At 35.2% G+C, this 18,880-nt stretch overlaps 1 protein-coding gene across 1 annotated transcript; it reads right to left on the reverse strand.

Moving 5' to 3' along the window:
- Positions 1 to 11,579: 11,579 nt before the first annotated feature.
- Positions 11,580 to 13,498, reverse strand: LOC118059379 (bark storage protein B). Its single transcript, XM_035072227.2, has 5 exons — positions 13,139 to 13,498; positions 12,744 to 12,902; positions 12,402 to 12,587; positions 12,062 to 12,238; positions 11,580 to 11,933 (listed from the first exon to the last, which is right to left on the reverse strand). The coding sequence occupies exons 1-5, from the start codon at positions 13,436 to 13,438 to the stop codon at positions 11,766 to 11,768; spliced, it is 990 nt and encodes a 329-aa protein (XP_034928118.1). The 5' UTR covers positions 13,439 to 13,498; the 3' UTR covers positions 11,580 to 11,765.
- Between the last annotated feature and the right edge of the window lie 5,382 nt (positions 13,499 to 18,880).

Here is an 18,880-nt window from a genome sequence, read left to right on the forward strand (position 1 = left end):
GATTCAAAGCATTTATTTTATTTGCATGAATAATGATTTGACGCGCACGAGAAAGCACTGCATACCAATCTAGATTGCTTGCCTTTGATCAGAAAGGGCTTTATCAGGTATATAATGTAGGCTTTGGCTATTGGTTACGAAGAAAATGGATATGTTGCAGGCTCAAAAGGTGTTTAAGGGACTTTAAGACTAAGAATCACAAGTGCTTATATCCCAAACTCTTTTGTTCATACATTTTTGGACCTTAGAATTGATTTGTAAAATGGTCCACGGTGCCCCCCCCAGTGTTGGGCTTGGGCTCTTTCTCTTTGTTTTTGTTTTCTTCATTTGATTTTGAGCATCATTGCATTGGCCTTGTAATTTTTGCTCAAACTTTTTGGATCCTTTGGATTTTTCTTCATGCCCTCTAGCTTTGTATGGGCACCTTTGATGATTGAGAATTTTCTTTTATGCCCCCCAGTATTGTTTGGGCACTTTCATTGTTGAAGACTTTTTCATGCCTCCAAGAGTTATTTGGGCACTTTCAATCATTATGGATTTTTTGCACTTGCCCCCCAGTGTAAGGGTGTGATCCTAGCCATGGTTATTTTTCAAGAAAAATGTATTAGGCTCAAAAGGGGACTGCAAATGATATATTTCAGCTTTGTGAAAGGATTATCAAAGATGGCCTTTCTTCATCTCAAATGCATGCATTTAGGATCGGTAAGCCTTGCTTTCATGCGAGTATGCAATGTGATTTCTCATTATTCATGCAAATAAAACCCAGTTTTTGGAGTCACTTCATGTTTTTTCTTTTTGGTTTTTCTAGGTGTATGGTTACCTCTTTAAGGAATCACCTGAATTTCCAGAACCCGTTTGTTTCGGACAAACGTCAACATGATTTCTGTTTTTGTACTAAACTTTGAATTCCCAAAAATCCTCACATGCGATCGTGTATAGTTTTGAAAGAAAAGGGAAATGCACCACAAGATTTTGGGTGTGATGGTTTCATGCTTAAAGGTTATGCTCAATGTGTTATTTGCATGAAACAACAAAAATGAAGGCATGTGATGAACACAGCAAAACACATGATTTTATTAACAAGAAAGGCTCAGTGGATAAGGAAAGTCTTGTGGAATTTTTTAGCCAAATGACCAACAAAAACTAGAATAGGTTGAAACAAAAAATCAAGTTTTTTGGAGGCATGATCAAACTGAGGTAGTTATTTTGGCAGAGAAAGAACAGGTTCCATTCTGCAACGGTGATGCAATTCCCCTTTAAATTGTGTTGAGGCTCTTGATCATGTGGGTCCTCAATGTCTTCAGGTTGAGTCTTTGTTGGGGCTTGAACAAAAATGATAGGTCAATTGGAAGGACCTTCACCAGAGGCATTTCTCCATATATGCTCGAGTAAGCTAGAGGTGAGTCAAGCTTTTGTTCAGAGACTCCAACTCTTCGTGCAAATAGGCATCACGTTGAGCACGCTCTTCATCTTCCATGTTTCTTGCTCGAAGTCGGGTGTTGTAGATTTTTTTGGGGACCTATATTTCAATCTGACATGTATGCATGTTAAATGTATGAACATGTAATATATATGATGAACTTGCCCTTCGAGGGGTGACAAATGATTGTAATTGTTGCATAATGAAACAAGAAGCTTGATTCTTGCCCAAACTCTACAATGAAAATTTTTGGAGTGACGATCATGAGTTCAAAATGCTTCAAGAAGGGTTTTCCCGTATGCAAATAATGACAGCACTACAAACAAGGACAGGTTTTATTATGTGAACATGGGTAGGTTGGCTATTCAGTCTCTAAAAAAGGGTCTCTTGCTGTCCCAGTGATCACCCTCGTGGAGGCAATATGGGGGCTTGTAGGTAATGAGATGGCATGTGTACCAACTGTTACCAGTCTAAGCACTCAGCGAAGAGTTGGGGTTTACACAAACTTAAACCTTGACTAAAAGTCGTAAGGTAAGCTGCTAGTCCCCCACTTAACTTAAAGTGTTTCAGTACAAACTCTCATATGAATGATGCATGACACAATCTATAATACATGAACAAATATGTACAAATTTAAAGCACATGAGCAAATAACTAAGGGAAATTCATCTTCAAAATAAAACACAATAAATCCAAAGAAAAAAACTAGACAAAACAATGCTTAGTCCACAAAGTCTCCAGTGGAGTCGCCATTCTGTCGCACGTGTGCGGCGGCGCGACGATCGTCCACCCCAACCCTTCGTGAGGGTGTGGTATGTTGTCTATTTGGCATGGAAAATATGGTGAGACAAGGAGTTCTTTGTCTCTAAGCTAAAAATGGACTGGGAGTCGCCACCTAGTATTCTGGTTACTAGGAACCCTAACTGGTCTCAGAGATGGGGTACGGAGACTGGTTGCGTAAAGGGAAGGTATTAGCACCCCAACTACGCCCTACCTAAGGTAAGCTGCATTGTTTTGTCTGATAAAATCTAAGATCGTGTTGTGGTTTCTTATTGTTTGGAATACGCATTACATGTAATGTCATACCCCGAATACTAAGAGACAAACAAAATAAAATTTTTGTTTGTTTTTGAAATTTTGGCCAATATTCTCTTGACTTTAATAAACTGGTTATTAAAGCCAAAATATATGCTAAAACATGGTTTTTTTTGGTGTATGAAAAATACAATATGATTTTTTAGCTTTGAAACACTTGGCCGTATGCACAAAAACATTTTTTTTTCTTTTTTCAATTTTTTTGTATTTTTGGAAGTTTTTTTTTTTGATGAAAACCGGGTATTTTAATATCAGATTTTTGTATTTTTAATAACATAAAATACCACCCAATATTAATCAAAATGACATAAAAATTACACGGAAAAATTATAAAATGCTGAAAAAAAAAAATTTTTTTATTTTTTTTTTGAAATGGGCCGGGTCAGGCCCAAATACATGGGTTGGGTCGAACCTGGCCCAAATGCATGGGCTGGTTACTGTGCACATAGTAACCGGGTTACTGTGTGCACAGTAACCAGAGAATTAATTAGCATGTATAGTAACCGGGTTACTGTGCACACAGTAACCCGTGAATTAATTAGCCAGTTACTGTGCACAGCACAGTAACTAGCTAATTAATCTTCATCTGCTGCAGAACGTAAACGTTCTGCATGCAGATGAAGCCGAAGCCGAAGCAAAAAAAATGACAGTGGAGAAAGTTACCTGGAACGGTGTTGATGCTGGCAGCAGCTGATGCGGCAGGGGTGGGGGTGGCAGTGCTGGCGGTTCGCGGTGGCCGGCGGTTTTCCTTCTCTCTCTCTCTCCTCTGTTTTTTCTGTTTTCTTCTCTGCTTCTTCCTTTCTCTTCTCTCGGTCTTCCCCCTCTCTTCTCCCTTCTGTTCCCTCTTCTATTCCCTCTCTCTCCGTCTTCTCCTCCTTTTCTCTCTCTCGGGTCTCCTCTCCTCTATTTATAGAGCCCGTGAGCATGTTTTTTTCATTGTGGAGCCAAGGAACGGGTCATGCGGCGGCTGGTCGGGCGCGGCTGTCCAGGCGTGCCTACCTCAGTTTCGGCGGTGCGGTAGGTGGTCGGCCAATGTCTTCGGTCGGTGGGCTAGAGGGACCGGCGGTCGGTGGGCTTGAGGGACCGGCGTCATTAAATATGCATTCTTTTTCCTTCTTTGCTGCTGTGTGTTCGGCGGGGAAGAAAGGGGAACAGTGCCGTTCAAAACGGCACTGTTTTGAGCTTTCTTTGATTTTTTTTTTTATTATTATTATTTTTTTATGGGGACCCAAAAATGGGTTACAACAAGCATAATTATGTTTTTTTTTTCCTTTCATTTTTAGCCTTAACAAGCATTTCATTCTTTATAACTCTTGCTCAAGGTCTCATATATTGTATATTCGCTATCTTATATAGCAAGGTAAACACATAACTTGTTTGGAGGCATTATCATATATAGAAAGCCACATAAAAGGTCATTTCTTTAAGCCCCCACCTCACCAGTTTATCTTTTGCTTACTTAATTTCATAGCACTATCCTTTATAAAGGGGGTTATTTAGTATTTTCTTTTTATAGAAAGAAGAAGAAGAACGAGAACAAGAGGGGGAGGGAATTCTCATTTATAACTTATTTATATTTTCCAATTGAATAATCTTTTTGGTAAATAATAATGTGTCAACATTTTGATAGAATTGTCAATGAAACTCTTATTTATTTATTTTAATTTTGTAGCAATGGTGGCTGAAATACAAGAAAGATGTGAGTGAGATGAAAGAGAATCAGTCTTCTTCACCATGTCGCACGTCAAAATTTATAAGTAGGTGTTTCGAGGTGGGGGGAGAGGGATATATTGGTGGTGCATGTCGCACGTCAAAATCCGCGCGGCATCGACATATGATTTTTTCATTGTTGCTCTTGCTTTGATTCGTTGGGAGTAGCCACCTAGTAATTTATTGAAGGCTACTAGGAAATTAGGTATGCTCGTCTTGTCATAGATTCGTGGGTAACGAACTGGTTGTGGTTAGGGAAGGTATTAGCACCCCTAACACACCTTACCTGAGGTAAGCTGCTTCATGGCTTTGACATGTTAAAGAAGTTTTAATAATTGTCTTTTCATCGGATATCAGAAATACAACTTACGTATAAGTTAATAATTCTTAACCATGATCCAATAAAAATATTAAATTCTTCTTTAATCTTTGCAATTTTATCATAATAATAAAAACATCCATAAAAAGCACACAAACACACTCATACACTTTTACTATATTTTTCTTTTTCTTTTCTTTTTTTCTTTTTTTCCTTTTACATCTACAACTCAAAATACAAACTCAAAACAACTAAGCAAAAATTACATTACACAATTTCAAATTTACAAAATAACCTCTAAAAATTCCAGAAATTGCAGGGAAGACCTTCTGGACCAGTATGAACAGTGGCGGCGCGTTGCTCCACACGCCGCCGCCATTGGCGGCGTGTGAGTTCACGCGCCGCCGCCGATGAAGGCAACAAAACAGTGGATCGAAAACATCTTCTTCTTCTCTATCTTCCTACGCCGACGGTGACCTGAAAAAACAACCAAAACCACAACAACTAGTTGTTTTAGTTTTTTTTTTATTTCATTTGTCTTTGAAATCTGCTACGGCTTTTTCTTTTTTAGATCTGTCTGTTTCTCCCTTCTCCTTCTTCGAATCTGCTTCACTACGGGTCAGTTGTTATAGGTTTCATCCTTTTCTCCTCTACTTCGGGTCGCCAGCAAGGAAGAGGAACAGGCGAGATGAGTGTCGTTGCTAGAGGCGGGTTTGTGGGTACTATTGAAGCTGGGTCATTATTGTTGAGGGAAGATCTGTCAACTGCTAGATCTCCGGTGAGGACGGTGCTACGATCGGTGATGAGCACAATGTTGAGAGGAGGAGAAGGGGGAACGATGGAGACGCGGTGTGGGTTGTTGCTGCTGGATGGTCTTTACCCCTGTCGGTGGGCTGGCGGTTGTGGCTTGGAGGCAGTGGAGCTGCTGTGTTTGGACTGTTTAAGTATGGCTGGCAGCGAGATAGTGTGGGTTTTTGAGGGATCGATAATCAACCAGCTGAGGGGGGAGAAGAAATTCAAGCCGAGGGGCTGCTGTTTGTCCAATTTGGAAAAATCAAAGGCAAAGGGTGGGGGGGCGGTTGTGTTTGGTTTTTTAGGGTTTAGGGTTTTTTTTTTTGTATTTTTTTTATGTTTCAAAATTGCACCCTCTTGAGTGTGTTGAGGAAACCAATATTTATAAGCAAAAATGTTGCTAGGTTTCCAAACTTGATCCCTCAACTTCTTTCTTTTTGTAAATTTGTTTTTTCTTAATTTTTTTGTATTTTTTGAAAACAAGCAATATCAACGTCGACTAAATGAAGAAAATTAATGATTTCAAAAATGACGCGTGAAAAGTTGCACGTGCTTGAAAAACCTTTGAAAATTTAAATTATTTTTAGACGACACTGAAAATGCTAAAAATGATGTAAATGTATTAAAAAAGTATTTTTTGGATTTTTGATATTTTTCTCTATTTTTGAATTTTTCTGAAAAATTATTAAAACATAGATTAAAAATTGGGTAGCTATAGTGCATAGTGGGTCATGAAAGGATAAAGAGGTAATGGAGGAAAAAAGAAATAATGAAAGAAAAGAAAGTGAAATCAGGGCTTTAGTCTAGCTAAATTGTGTTAATTAAAAAAAGAAGTTATAATGTTATTCATTTGACTTATGTTATTCTTTGAATTTTGTTTTTGGTATTATGCTAATTTTTTAATAAAAAAACAAGAAGAAGAAAGAGAGAGTGTGAGCTTGGACTGACCCTTGGTTCCTCTAATAGCAGTGCCTGCCCAATGTCATCTTCCAAGACTATTTATGGATTATTTAAAAAGTGTAGTAGTTGATTTTCAAAGTGTTTTTCACTCTAAAATGCATTAAATAATATATTTTTTTATTTTTAAAAAATTATTTTTGATATTAGAAACATCAAAATTATTTGAAAAATGCCAAAAAATATTAATTTAAAATAAAAAAATTAAAACAATTTCCAACTTTTTAAATTACTTTTAATATATATATATATATATATAGAGAGAGAGAGAGAAAGAGACGGTGTCCATTATTATTGTTGTATCCTAGCATTATGTGTACTTCTATTCTTGTATTAAAATAATAATTTTTCATTTTTAAAAAATTATTTTTGATATCAATACATTAGAATTATTTGAAAATGATAAAAAAATATTAATTTAAAATAAAAAAATAAAAAATTTCCAATTTTTGTTTTAAATTACTTTTAAAATAAATATAAAAAAACATATATGTGAGATGCTGTCCATTATTACTGCCGTATCCTAGCATTACGCTCCACATTTGCTTCTATCGCTGCATTTATTATTGTCAGGCTGGTGCTAGATTCTCGTACATGCATTATTGTCCTTTCCTAGCATTACTTTGGAGTCCTTGTCAGGTATTGATTGGATGACTTCCGATAATATATCACAGGCATTTCCCGACAGACAAATTCATGTGTGCCCGACAAAACAAAGAGTACAAATTTAAAGATGTTATAAGAAGATGAATCACATTCTTGAATTTTTTTTAAGAATTTTTCGGATAGATTTATTAGAGTTACATGTGGAGCTCGTTCAATTCTTAAAACAGAACTCTACATGTCCTTTTTAATGAGAGAAAAGACAACAGAAAAAAAAACAAATAGGGAGCTTTGAGAGCCTTAGTAAAAAGCATAATTATTAAATCTATTCTAGGATTTACTCGATTAAAGAGCTGGATTCCAGGTTTTATGGGTTAATTTGGATTAACTATAGTCAACCTGAAAAAATTAAAAATATTAAAGTTTTTATATATTATATGAAAAAATTAAAAAAAAATCCATGTAAATAAGGTTATACATATTATAAATAATGAAGTTTAAAAGGATATTTTAAAAAAAAATTTATCTTACATTAAAAAGATATTATATTATCCTTTTAAGTTGAAGTATTTAAATCAAAACGTTTTTTTATCCCACATTGAAAAGATATAATTTTTTTTTTTGGAAATATAAAGTATATATACTAATAAGTTTCAAATCTCATATTTGAAAAAAAAAAAAAACCACTGAATTTAGTCAGGGTCACACCTAGGTTGCCTGGGCCACGGGTTAACCCTCTGTGTCGACCGGGTTTGGCCTAGTCGTTGCACTGGCTAGTCTTTTGACAAACCTGGACTGATCCAGCCCCTGGGTCGACCCGCCAGGCCAGTACAATTTTAATAACTATGATACAAAGGAGTAATTGTCTTGACCCGAGATTAAAATTTGTAATATTTTCTCAACTTAGTTGATTATTGTTTTCCTTTGATTTGGTCATGGGTGTTTTCATACTCAGATGTTCTCGAAAAATATTATTTTTAAAATTTTATATATCTTTTGTGTATATCTACTTTTATTTAATTTTAAAGTAACTAAAATAAAACCTATTTAAATCCTCTAGGAAAAGATGCATTCTATTTTTAGTAAAAAAGTCCTCTATTCTTTTGCTCCTTTTTCTTTGTTCGAAAAAACGCATGACCTTTTTTATGAACATATTTTTTTTAATAAAATTTAATGCTATTACTCTATATCTTTATAAGAACTCCAATAATTTAAATTAAAAAAAATAAAAAATATATTTCTTTAATTAAAGATCCATCCCACTATCAATGTTTTTTTCTATTTCGATAAAAACATATCTTTTTCTTGTCAAAAGAATATTTTTTTTTTTAAAAAAAAGACTAACCATAATCTGAAAAGTAATCTTTAATAATAATAATAATAAAAAAACATGGCTATGTAATTTTCATATAGCCGCATGAAAAAATAATCATTAATTTATGAAAACTATATAAAAAAATTAACAATAAAAAAATAACAAAATAGATATTCTATTCTCATTGAATATTCATCAGTGATTTCTCTTAAAAGATTATAAATAGAGCTATTGTTAATATTATAATAAAAATCTTAAATCTTATTTGAGAAATATGGCATAATGGGATGATTTTATTTTATATATCATGTTAATAATTCTATTTAAATATGACAGGGAAAAAAAATTATACGGCCTAAAGAATAAAGCCCAGGAGTTATGACTATAAGGCCAGGGCTAGGTGCAGTTAGACTTTTTTAAAAAGATCAGGTCTATGCACTTGACTTATTAAAACAAGCTGAAATACACTTGAGTTATTTAAAAAATAAAAATAGAGGGTAAGATGTGTTGTCTGCATAAGAAGATGATTTTTTTGTCCTATATAGCAAATTTGTTCCACTTTTAGAGGTTGTAAAAATAGAATTTGGGTATTTTAAATCTAGAACCCAAATTTCAACCTTTTTTTGGCAAAAAAAAAACCTTAAAAATACCATATTAACTTTAGTAACCCTATTTTCAACCTAAAACAACCATACATCAATATAAAGACTCAAATTCAAACCGAATCAAAATAAACTTTTGAGGTTTTGATCTTTATTTTTTTACATGATTGAAGGATGAAGCCATCTCTATTAAAGCATCATCTCAACGTTGAACCTATTAAAATTAATGTTGACCTGTTTTATGATTGAATTCTTTTGTTCAAAAATTTTCTCACTCACCTTATTTCTGAAACCTTCTCTTTATTCCTCCAACACTCAAGAATTAAAACATGATAAAAATAAAGTTTTAGATCAAAACACAACCATCTAAAATTAAAAGGTCTAAAACAAAAAAAAAAGAAAACTACGTAGACTAAACTATGCATTTTCACATGTAAAAAATTTATTGTTGATGAACCCTTAATTCACAATTCATTAAATGTGAGTGTATAGTGTTTTTGGTTATATATTGCAACTTTAGAAGGGAACTAAATGATTTTTTTTTAATAAAAGAAACCCATTTAGGTTCCCTGCCCTTAATACACATAAATTTTATCTTCCCTCTCTCTTTGAAACCCCTAAAAAATCCTTGAAACGATATCATTTCAATAAAAGATAGTTTTTTCATCGATCTAGTTTGGGCCAAACCTTAGATCAATAGGTTATTGAGTTGACTTGCTAAGTTATGTCAGGTCTTATAATTATGCTAAGAGGTTTCAATGTCTTTTCTTTGTCTCTTGAAAAAAAAAAAAAACAAAATTGTTCCACCTTTCTTTTCTTTTCTTTTTCTTTTTTCAATTTTTTTTATTTTTTTTTATTTCGGTTGGGCTGGTCTTTTACCTTCAGCATGGGTTTGAACTGGCAACCTTGGACCTATTTCCTAGCATTTTTTTCCTTTCATTTTTTTATTTCTCAAGTTTTTTTTTTCTTGTTTTATAAAATATGAAAATATGCCAAATGACTTCAAATTTCATTTAAAACTTCAAGAAATGAAATAAACCTCAAAAAACCATATTTTGTTTGGCTAATTTTGGATTTTGTTTTTGAATTTTATAAGGGGTAAGATTAAAAGAATCGTTTCATTAATTTCCTATTAGATAAATTTGTTTGTTTTTCATTGGTTTGGACTCAAAATGTTATTTTGTGTAGCAATATTCATTTTGTTTTATCTAATAGTTTATGGGTTTAACATTGTAGTAGGTTTAGCCATTACGGTTTGAAAAAAAAAAGGTTAAAAAAAACTATAAATTATAGCTTTTTTTTTTTCATCAAAGCTTTAAAAATAAATATTTTAATAAGATCCATACAAAAGCTTTGATGAAAAAAAAAAGTAAACATTATTAAGTAAACATTATCAAAATTATAATTAGAGCAAAATATAGTTTGAATTACATCGCATCATACTTCTAAATAGGCTCTTCATGCTTGTCTAGAAATCTCTAAACATATCTCAATAGGATTGTCTTTTCATGCTTATTAGTATCAAAGGTTAATATATAGAGAAAAGGAAACATAACTTGGATGGTCTCGTGAAGTATTTAAACAAATGTTGGGGGGCTTTGGTTCTTGGCAGTTTGTTTAAATAAACGTCCATCCAACCCAAATTAAATTACATGCATAATTCTTTGGAATAGAAGCACATTACATTCACTACTACTAAATGCACGTTTAGTATTATCATAGCTTATGCTTTTTAAATTTTGAAAATATAGTGGAGAAGATAATAGGATAATATTAAAAATAAATTATTATTAGTAAAATATTTTATAAAATATCATGAATTGAATATATTATTTAAAAAATATATTAAATTTAAAAATTAACTGTAAAATATTCCACATAAAACCTTAATATAATAATGATTAGTTTCACAGCGATGCTGTCACTCGAACTTGCATTGTGAATGTCCCAATCTATCGTATCATTGCTGTTTCTTGTTTTTTTCCTCGGTTCTTTTTGCGGTTCTAAAATGCTGTGGAGTCTTTGTCAGGCAGAACTTGATTGAATGAATTCCGACAACATCCATCACGCATTTCCCGACATACAAATTCATGTGTATCTCTAAGAAAAAAAAAAAAAAAACCTAGGATAATGGAGAAGGTAATTCTGGAATTTTGTTTCCTTATTATATGTGGGCTCCCGTTGATGTGCCAAAGAAAAGAATATGTTCGTGATATTCCCTTCTAAAAAACCAAATATAGGACTCCCTTCCAAGCTTTGTTTTATATTTATTTTTAATCAATTAAATTTCTTATTTTGAACAATTATATAACAAAAAAAATATTTATTTTGTATATCTGAGCTCGTAATCTAGATATATAAAATGTCTGTGAAATCATTGAAAATATGTAAAATGTAAAGGATTATTTGCAATCTGGAAATCTATTTGCTGTTACAATTGATTGAGTCCTTTTTCTTTCTATTATGCTTAACTTTTATTCTTATACTTTAATTTTGGGTATCAAAAGAATTAAATTTCTGTATTTTTGCCTTCTTTTATATTAGACAGAATTTACGGTGTCAGAGAAATAGAAGTGTTAAAGGAATTTTTATATGCTATGGGCTGTAAACACCCTGATAGTGCAATTGCTAAAGAGCTTTTAACTCTGGATTCCAAGGCCATTTTATCCCTTTGCTGTTTCTTAGCCGGGTACGTGCTTTTGCACAAACACTAACTATTTTGTACATCCTTTTGTAACATATAATTAGATCTAGCATGACAAAAACTGCAAGCATAAGTACGCCCATATATTTCATCAAAAAAGGAACGTACATGTGGATGATATACACCCAGTTTATTTAAGGTAGGAGGCCATTTATAACATATAGTTTATTTTAGTACAATATTAGGGCATCCTTTATTATCAGACCGCTCAAAAGACTCACGATCGATCGAGGAGATTCATCTTCTCATCACTCACAAGCAAGTCGTGGCGTAGGGATTGAATTAATGAACTTGGTGGCAGCAAGCATGGCGTTGTAGGAGGCCAAGTAGCTAACTCCTGAGTCTGAGCTTGTTACACCAGCTACATTTGAAACACCTTGGAACACCACGAAGAGCTTTTCATTTGACAAAGATGTCTGCAAATCCGGACACAAACAAATTCGTTAACCAAATTAATCATGCGTAGCTTCCTAGCTAAAAGGCATCTGAAGAAGAAGAAGAAGAAACACAAACTTTTGAGCTCGTAGAAGGTTTTTTTACTAACCAAAGCTACAGAAGCACTTGCTGTATCGGCAGTTTTTGCAGCAAAATTTTTGTTAAGGAAGTCTCCGTATGCTTTGTTTCGAACGTAAAAATCAGAAGTAGAACCCTTCGATTCGAAGACAACTTTGGGTTTTCCGGGCAGGCATTTACCAGAATAGCACTGTCTTAACTTCAAATCCTGCAATGAATAATCAATTATTATTGTAGTTAATCCACTTGAAGATTCAAAGATATAAATATTCACGGTCTCAATAATATCATTACAGGCTTAGCGATAATTTTAATGGCAATGAAGAAGAAACATGCAGCTAATTCAGCTAAATATTCTGAGATTGACAAACCTTGAGCGCTTCAGTGGCAGCATCATACCAGGATGTGGTGATTGGAAGCCAGAAAACTTCCTTGGGTGCTTCACTTGGAGAGAACATGTTAATTTTCTCATACTCTACAGTCCCCAACAAGTTCTCTCCATTCTCTGGATAATTGAAGTCTCCAAATACCAGTCTACCTTTCTCCGATCGGAATTTCTGTATGATATAGAAGAACATAGGCGAATGAATTACCATTACGTTTGGCTTTCAAATATTTTGCGGATAGATTGTTGGTGTTTACGTCATTGAAAAAAAAAAAAAAAACCAAGTTTTAAAACGAAAACAATAAATAATAGCAAAGGCCTTACGCACCTTCCATTCCCAAACTCCTGTGAAGGCAACAGCCTTCGGCACAGCAACATCACCTGGCACCAACATCTTCTCATCAAGGCTTCCAGAACTTCCAAAGAAGACGATTCCGGAAGTACGAAATCTAAGCAAGAGAATTTGCACAGCTGCAGCCACATTTACCTGTCATGTAAAATTTTTGAAACAAAAAGGATGCAAGTATCTTCTGTTAACAAAAGAGAGAGGGAAAAGAAGCTTGTATCTTAAAGTTGTACGATATGAACTAATGTAAATGATCAAAATGAAAAAGAAAGAGTAACATCCATATACTATATCTACAAACAATAAAAATGGAATCATGGAACTTAAACGAAATGGATCATAGCTAAAAAAAGAAATTAAGATAGAATTAATCTTACTGAGTGCCTCCCGGCCTTAACATATATAATATGGCTATTGTTAAGTGTTCCAATATGGAACCTTCTTCCGGCAATGTCAACAGAAGGATTTTCACTGTCAGGCTCATAAAGACCAGAGTCTAGAAGGGCCTTTTCGTTGTTATCAGAAGTAAAAACAAGGCCTAGGCGAAGGATTGCAATTTTGCAATTGCTTGTCTCGATCTCAGCTGTAGGGTTTCTCAAACTCAACTGCATGGACTGCTGTGCCGTAGCCAGCAGCAGCCCAAGCACCAGCAGTACTGCCAACTTGATACTCGACATTGTGTGAAGTGGATTGAGCAGACGGATAGTACTTTAGAAATGCAAGCTGCTTTGTGGTATTGGGGTGCTCCTCATGTCCCTTTATATAGAAATCAATCAAAGCTTATTTTAATGCAATTACAAGAAAGCCCTGTATTATATATGGACCCATCTTGTATGACGTTTGATGTTTCACCAAGGAGTTATCAACTTCGAATCAAGTCTTGCATAAATGACAGGTTACCTCAATGATAAATTAATAGACTAGAGAAGTCGGTTTGAGCAGTTTTGGGTAAATGATACTAACATGGGTGTTAAAAGAAAAGTAAAACGAGTCTACTTGGTGGATATGTAAAATAATAAATGAAATTAAGATGAGTAAAAAACTTAAACCCTAATTTTCTAATTATTAAAGAGAACAAGAAATTATAACCTTTGAAATTATAGTAAAGGATGACATAGGCAGTCGACATGTCATCCAATATTTTTCTTTAATGGCTAAGCATGTAAACTTTGCTTTTTAAGCTGCACTTTTTCTAAAGGTAGGTGTGTGAGCTTTGCCTATCAACTCTGGGTGTATCTTGATTTTTTTTTTAAAAAAAATTAAGTGTGTTCATGGCCTTGTTTGTTTGTTGAAAAGTAATAATTTAAGTTGAAAAATAATAATAAAAAAGTAAATAACAATTATAAAAATAAGGATTAAATGTAATGTAAAAATTAAATTTTAAGAAATGAAATTGAAAAAAAAAAATATTCAAAACAAAAAATATATATAGCAATCAAAAATTTGAGAATCAAATTTGATATAATCAGCAAATAATATCACAATTACCATAACAACCACCATCACTATTGTCGATATGATTATTATAACTATCATTAAAAATGTTATCATCATAACTACTTCCATCACCTTTACTATCTATATCATAAACATCAAAAAATTTTATATCATACTATCCTCAATAAATAATAATATAAACTAATACCTTGATTACTATCAATTACTCATTAATTTATTTTCTCTAAATTTATAACAAAATCTATAATTGGCGAAAATTAGTTGGGACCTAACTAATTATCCATCATTTTGTTCAATTCAAACTTATTCAACCTAAATTAATACCTTTTAATTCTTATCAATTCTGTCGCACGTGTGCGGCGGCGCGACGATTGTCCACCCTCAAGGAAAAAAACATTGTTTTGAATATTTATTCCTGGCAAATAAGGAGAGACAAGGAATTCTTGTCTCTACATGTGAAAATATGGACTGAGAGTCGCCACCTAGTATTCTGGTTACTAGGAACCCTTACTGGTCTTTAGAGATCAGGTACGAAGACTGGTTGCGGGTTACTGTGCACATGCACAGTAATCGTGAATTAATTAGCGAGTTACTGTGTACGTAAAACGTAAAATTAGCGAGTTACAGCACAGTAACTCGCTAATTAATCTTCATCTGCTGCAGAACGTAAAACGTTCTGCATGCAGATGAAACTGAACAAAAAAAAAATGATGGGAAAGGCTACCTGGAGCGGTGGTGATGTTGGCAGCAACTGATGTGGCAGGGGTGGCGGCGGCGGAACTGGCTGTTTCGCGGTGGCCGACGGTGCTGTTTTCCTCTCTCTCTCTCCTCTGTTTTACTCTCTTCTCTGCTTTTTATTCTTCTTCTTTTATTTCGCTCTCTCTCCCTTCTCTTCTGCTTTCTTCCCTCTGTCTCTCCCTTCTCTTCTCTTTTCCCCCTCTTCTCCCCTTCTTCTGCTGTTCCTCCTCTATTTATAGAGCCCGTGAGCATGTTTTTTTCATTATGGAGCCAAGAAACGGGTCATGCGGCAGCTGGTCAGGCGCGGCTGTCCAGGCGTGCCTCCCTCGGTTTCGGCGGTGCGGTAGGTGGTCGGCCAATGTCTTCGGTCGGTGGGCTAGAGGGACCGGCGGTCGGTGGGCTTGAGGGACCGGCGTCATTAAATATGCATTCTTTTCCCTTTTTTCCTGCTGTATGCTCGGTGGGGAAGGAAGGGGAACAGTGCCGTTCAAAACAGCACTGTTTTGAGCTTTCTTTGATTTTTTTTTTTAAATTGTTTTTTTTTTTGTATTTATTATTTTTTTATGGGGACCCAAAAATGGGTTACAACAGTTGCCCCCCTCTTTACAATGCTTACGGAGCAAAGATTTGTGCATAGTAAGTGTTGTAAAGAAAAAAACATTGGTCTTCCGAAACTGGTCGTCTCAAAATTTGATTGACCTAAAACTTCAACCGGACCCAAAGTCCTGTGTATGGTTGGGCTAAACTGAGATTCCTTTCGCCAATCCCCTTTAACCCGAAAAAAAGGAAAGAATGTGAAGTGTGGTCTCATTGTAATGGGTGACCTACCCAGATATAAAACATGGAGAATTGGTCGCACTACCGAAGGGATGAGGGCTCAAAGGCGCACTCAAAATGGAGGTAAGGGCTCAAAGGCGCACTCAAAAGGAGGTAGGGTTAGAAAACGCACTACCAAAGGGATGAGGGCTCAAAGGCGCACTCAAAATGGAGGTGAGGGCTCAAAGGCGCACTTAGAAGGAGGTAGGGTTAGAAAACGCACTACCGAAGGGATGAGGGCTCAAAGGCGCACTCAAAATGGAGGTGAGGGCTCAAAGGCGCACTTAGAAGGAGGTAGGGTTAGAAAACGCACTACCGAAGGGATGAAGGCTCAAAGGCGCACTCAAAATGGAGGTGAGGGCTCGAAGGTGCACTCAAAAGGAGGTAGGGTTAGAAAACGCACTACCGAAGGGATGAGGGCTCAAAGGCGCACTCAAAATGGAGGTGAGGGCTCAAAGGCACACTCAAAAGGAGGTAGGGTTAGAAAACGCACTACCAAAGAGATGATGTTGAAACAATGATTTGTCAATGTTGAAAAGCAAATGCATTATGATTGATATGCATGTATACTTACCTGAGAAATATAGGCCCCCATTTCTTCATGGTGTCTTTTTTTCTCTCAAAAGTTGTAGTGTTGGTAGTAACTTCGATGGCTTTTCCACTTTTGCTTACCCATGTTACATATTGTGATCTTGACCTCTGGGAAGGGTTTGATGCCATCATACATCTTTGTCCTTCACCCTTTATCTCAAGAGTTGCCAATTTTGCTCGACATTTTCCTTAGAACAAGAATCATGGAGCCAGCCCTACCATGTGTTTTTGATTGCCCCCCAGCTTGATCATGCCCCCCAAGTGTTCAACTTGGGTTTAGTTTGGGGTGAGGATATGTGAAAGTAAGTTTGGGTTTTTTTGTACCATGAAATGTTTTCATGCAAAATTTTTGGAACTTTCCAAGTTATTCCAATCACAAAAATTATTTTGACATTGGTTCAAAATAAACTTGTTCTAAAAAATTCAAGTGATTCCTATGGACATGTTTCTTGAAGTGATGAAAGCTTTTTGCTTTTGGTTAAAGATGAAGGTGACATCTGGTTGGTCACAAAAGGTGTAAATGTCAATTTGAGGGTTATTGAGAACCGATTTGATTCAAAGCATTTATTTTTATTTGCCTGAATAATGATTTGACTCGCATGAGAAAGCACTGCATACCGATCCAGATTGCTTGCCTTTGATCGAAAAGGGCTTTATCAAGTATGTAATGTAGGCTTTGGCTATTGGTTACGAAGAAAAGGATATGTTGCAGGCTCAAAAGGTGTTTAAGGGACTTTAAGACTAAGGATCACAAGTGCTTTATATCCCGAACTCTTTTGTTCATACATTTTTGGACCTTAGGATTGATTTGTAAAATGGTCCACGGTGCCCCCCCAGTGTTGGGCTTGGGCTCTTTCTCTTTGTTTTTGTTTTCTTCATTTGATTTTGAGCATCATTGCATTGGCCTTGTAATTTTTGCTCAAAATTTTGAATCCTTTGGATTTTTCTTCATGCCCTCTAGCTTTGTATAGGCACCTTTGATGATTGAGAATTTTCTTTTATGCCCCCCAATATTATTTCGGCACTTTCATTGTTTGAAGACTTTTTCATGCCCCCAAGAGTATTTGGACACTTTCAATCATTATGGATTTTTTTGCACTTGCCCCCTAGTGTAAGGGTGTGATCCTAGCCAGGGTTATTTTTCAAGAAAAAGTTTTTAGGCTCAAAAGGGGACTACAAATGATATATTTCAGCTTTGTGAAAGGATTATCAAAGATGGCCTTTCTTCATCTCAAATGCATGCATTTAGGATCGGTAAGCCTTGCTTTCATGCGAGTATGCAATGTGATTTCTCATTATTCATGCAAATAAAACCCAGTTTTTGGAGTCACATCATGTTTTTTTTTTTTTTTGGTTTTTTCTAGGTGTATGGTTACCTCTCTAAGGAATCACCTGAATTTCCAGAACTTGTTTATTTCAGACTAACGTCAACATGATTTCTGTTTTTGTACTAAACTTTGAATTCCCAAAAATCCTCAACATGCGATCATGCATAGTTTTGAAAGAAAAGGGAAATGCACCACAAGATTTTGGGCGCGATGGTTTCATGCTTAAAGGTTATGCTCAATGTGTTATTTGCATGAAACAACAAAAATGAAGGCATGTGATGAACACAACAAAACACATGATTTTATTAACAAGAAAGGCTCAGTGGACAAGGAAAGTCTTGTGGAATTTTTTTAGCCAAATGGCCAACAAAAACTAGAATAGGTTGAAACAAAAAATCAAGTTTTTGGAGGCATGATCAAACTGAGGTAGTTATTTTGGCAGAGAAAGAACAGGCTCCATTCTGCAACGGTGATGCAATTCCCCTTTAAATTGTGTTGAGGCTCTTGATCATGTGGGCCCTCAATTTCTTCAGGTTGAGTCTTTGTTGGGGCTTGAACAAAAATGACAGGTCAATTGGAAGGACCTTTACCAGAGGCATTTCTCAATATATGCTCGAGTAAGCTAGAGGTGAGTCAAGCTTTTGCTCAAAGACTCCAACTCTTTGTGCAAATAGGCTTCACGTTGAGCACGCTCTTCATCTTCCATGTTTCTCGCTCGAAGTCGGGTGTTGTAGACTTTTTGGGGACCTATATTTCAATCTGACATGTATGCATGTTAAATGTATGAACATGTAATCTATATGACGAACTCGCCCTTCGAGGGGTGACATATGGTCGTAACTCTTGTATGATGAAACAAGAATCTTGATTCTTGCACAAACTCTACAATGAAAATTTTCTGAGCGACGGTCATTGTGTCACCCATAAGTCTGGAGTTCAAGATGCTTCAAGAAGGGCTTGCTCGAATGCAAAACAATGATAACACATACAACCTAAGGACATATTTTATTATGTGAACATGTTGGTTATTCAGTCTCTAAAAAAGGGTCTCTTGCTGTCCCAGTGATCGCCCTCGTGGAGGCAATATGGGGGCTTGTAGGTAATGAGATGGCACGTGTACCAACTATTACCAGTCTAAGCACTCAGCGAAGAGTTGGGGTTTATATAAACTTAAACCTTGACTAAAAG

The sequence above is a fragment of the Populus alba genome, chromosome 13 (assembly GCF_005239225.2).
Source record: "Populus alba chromosome 13, ASM523922v2, whole genome shotgun sequence".
Taxonomy (NCBI): Eukaryota; Viridiplantae; Streptophyta; class Magnoliopsida; order Malpighiales; family Salicaceae; genus Populus; species Populus alba.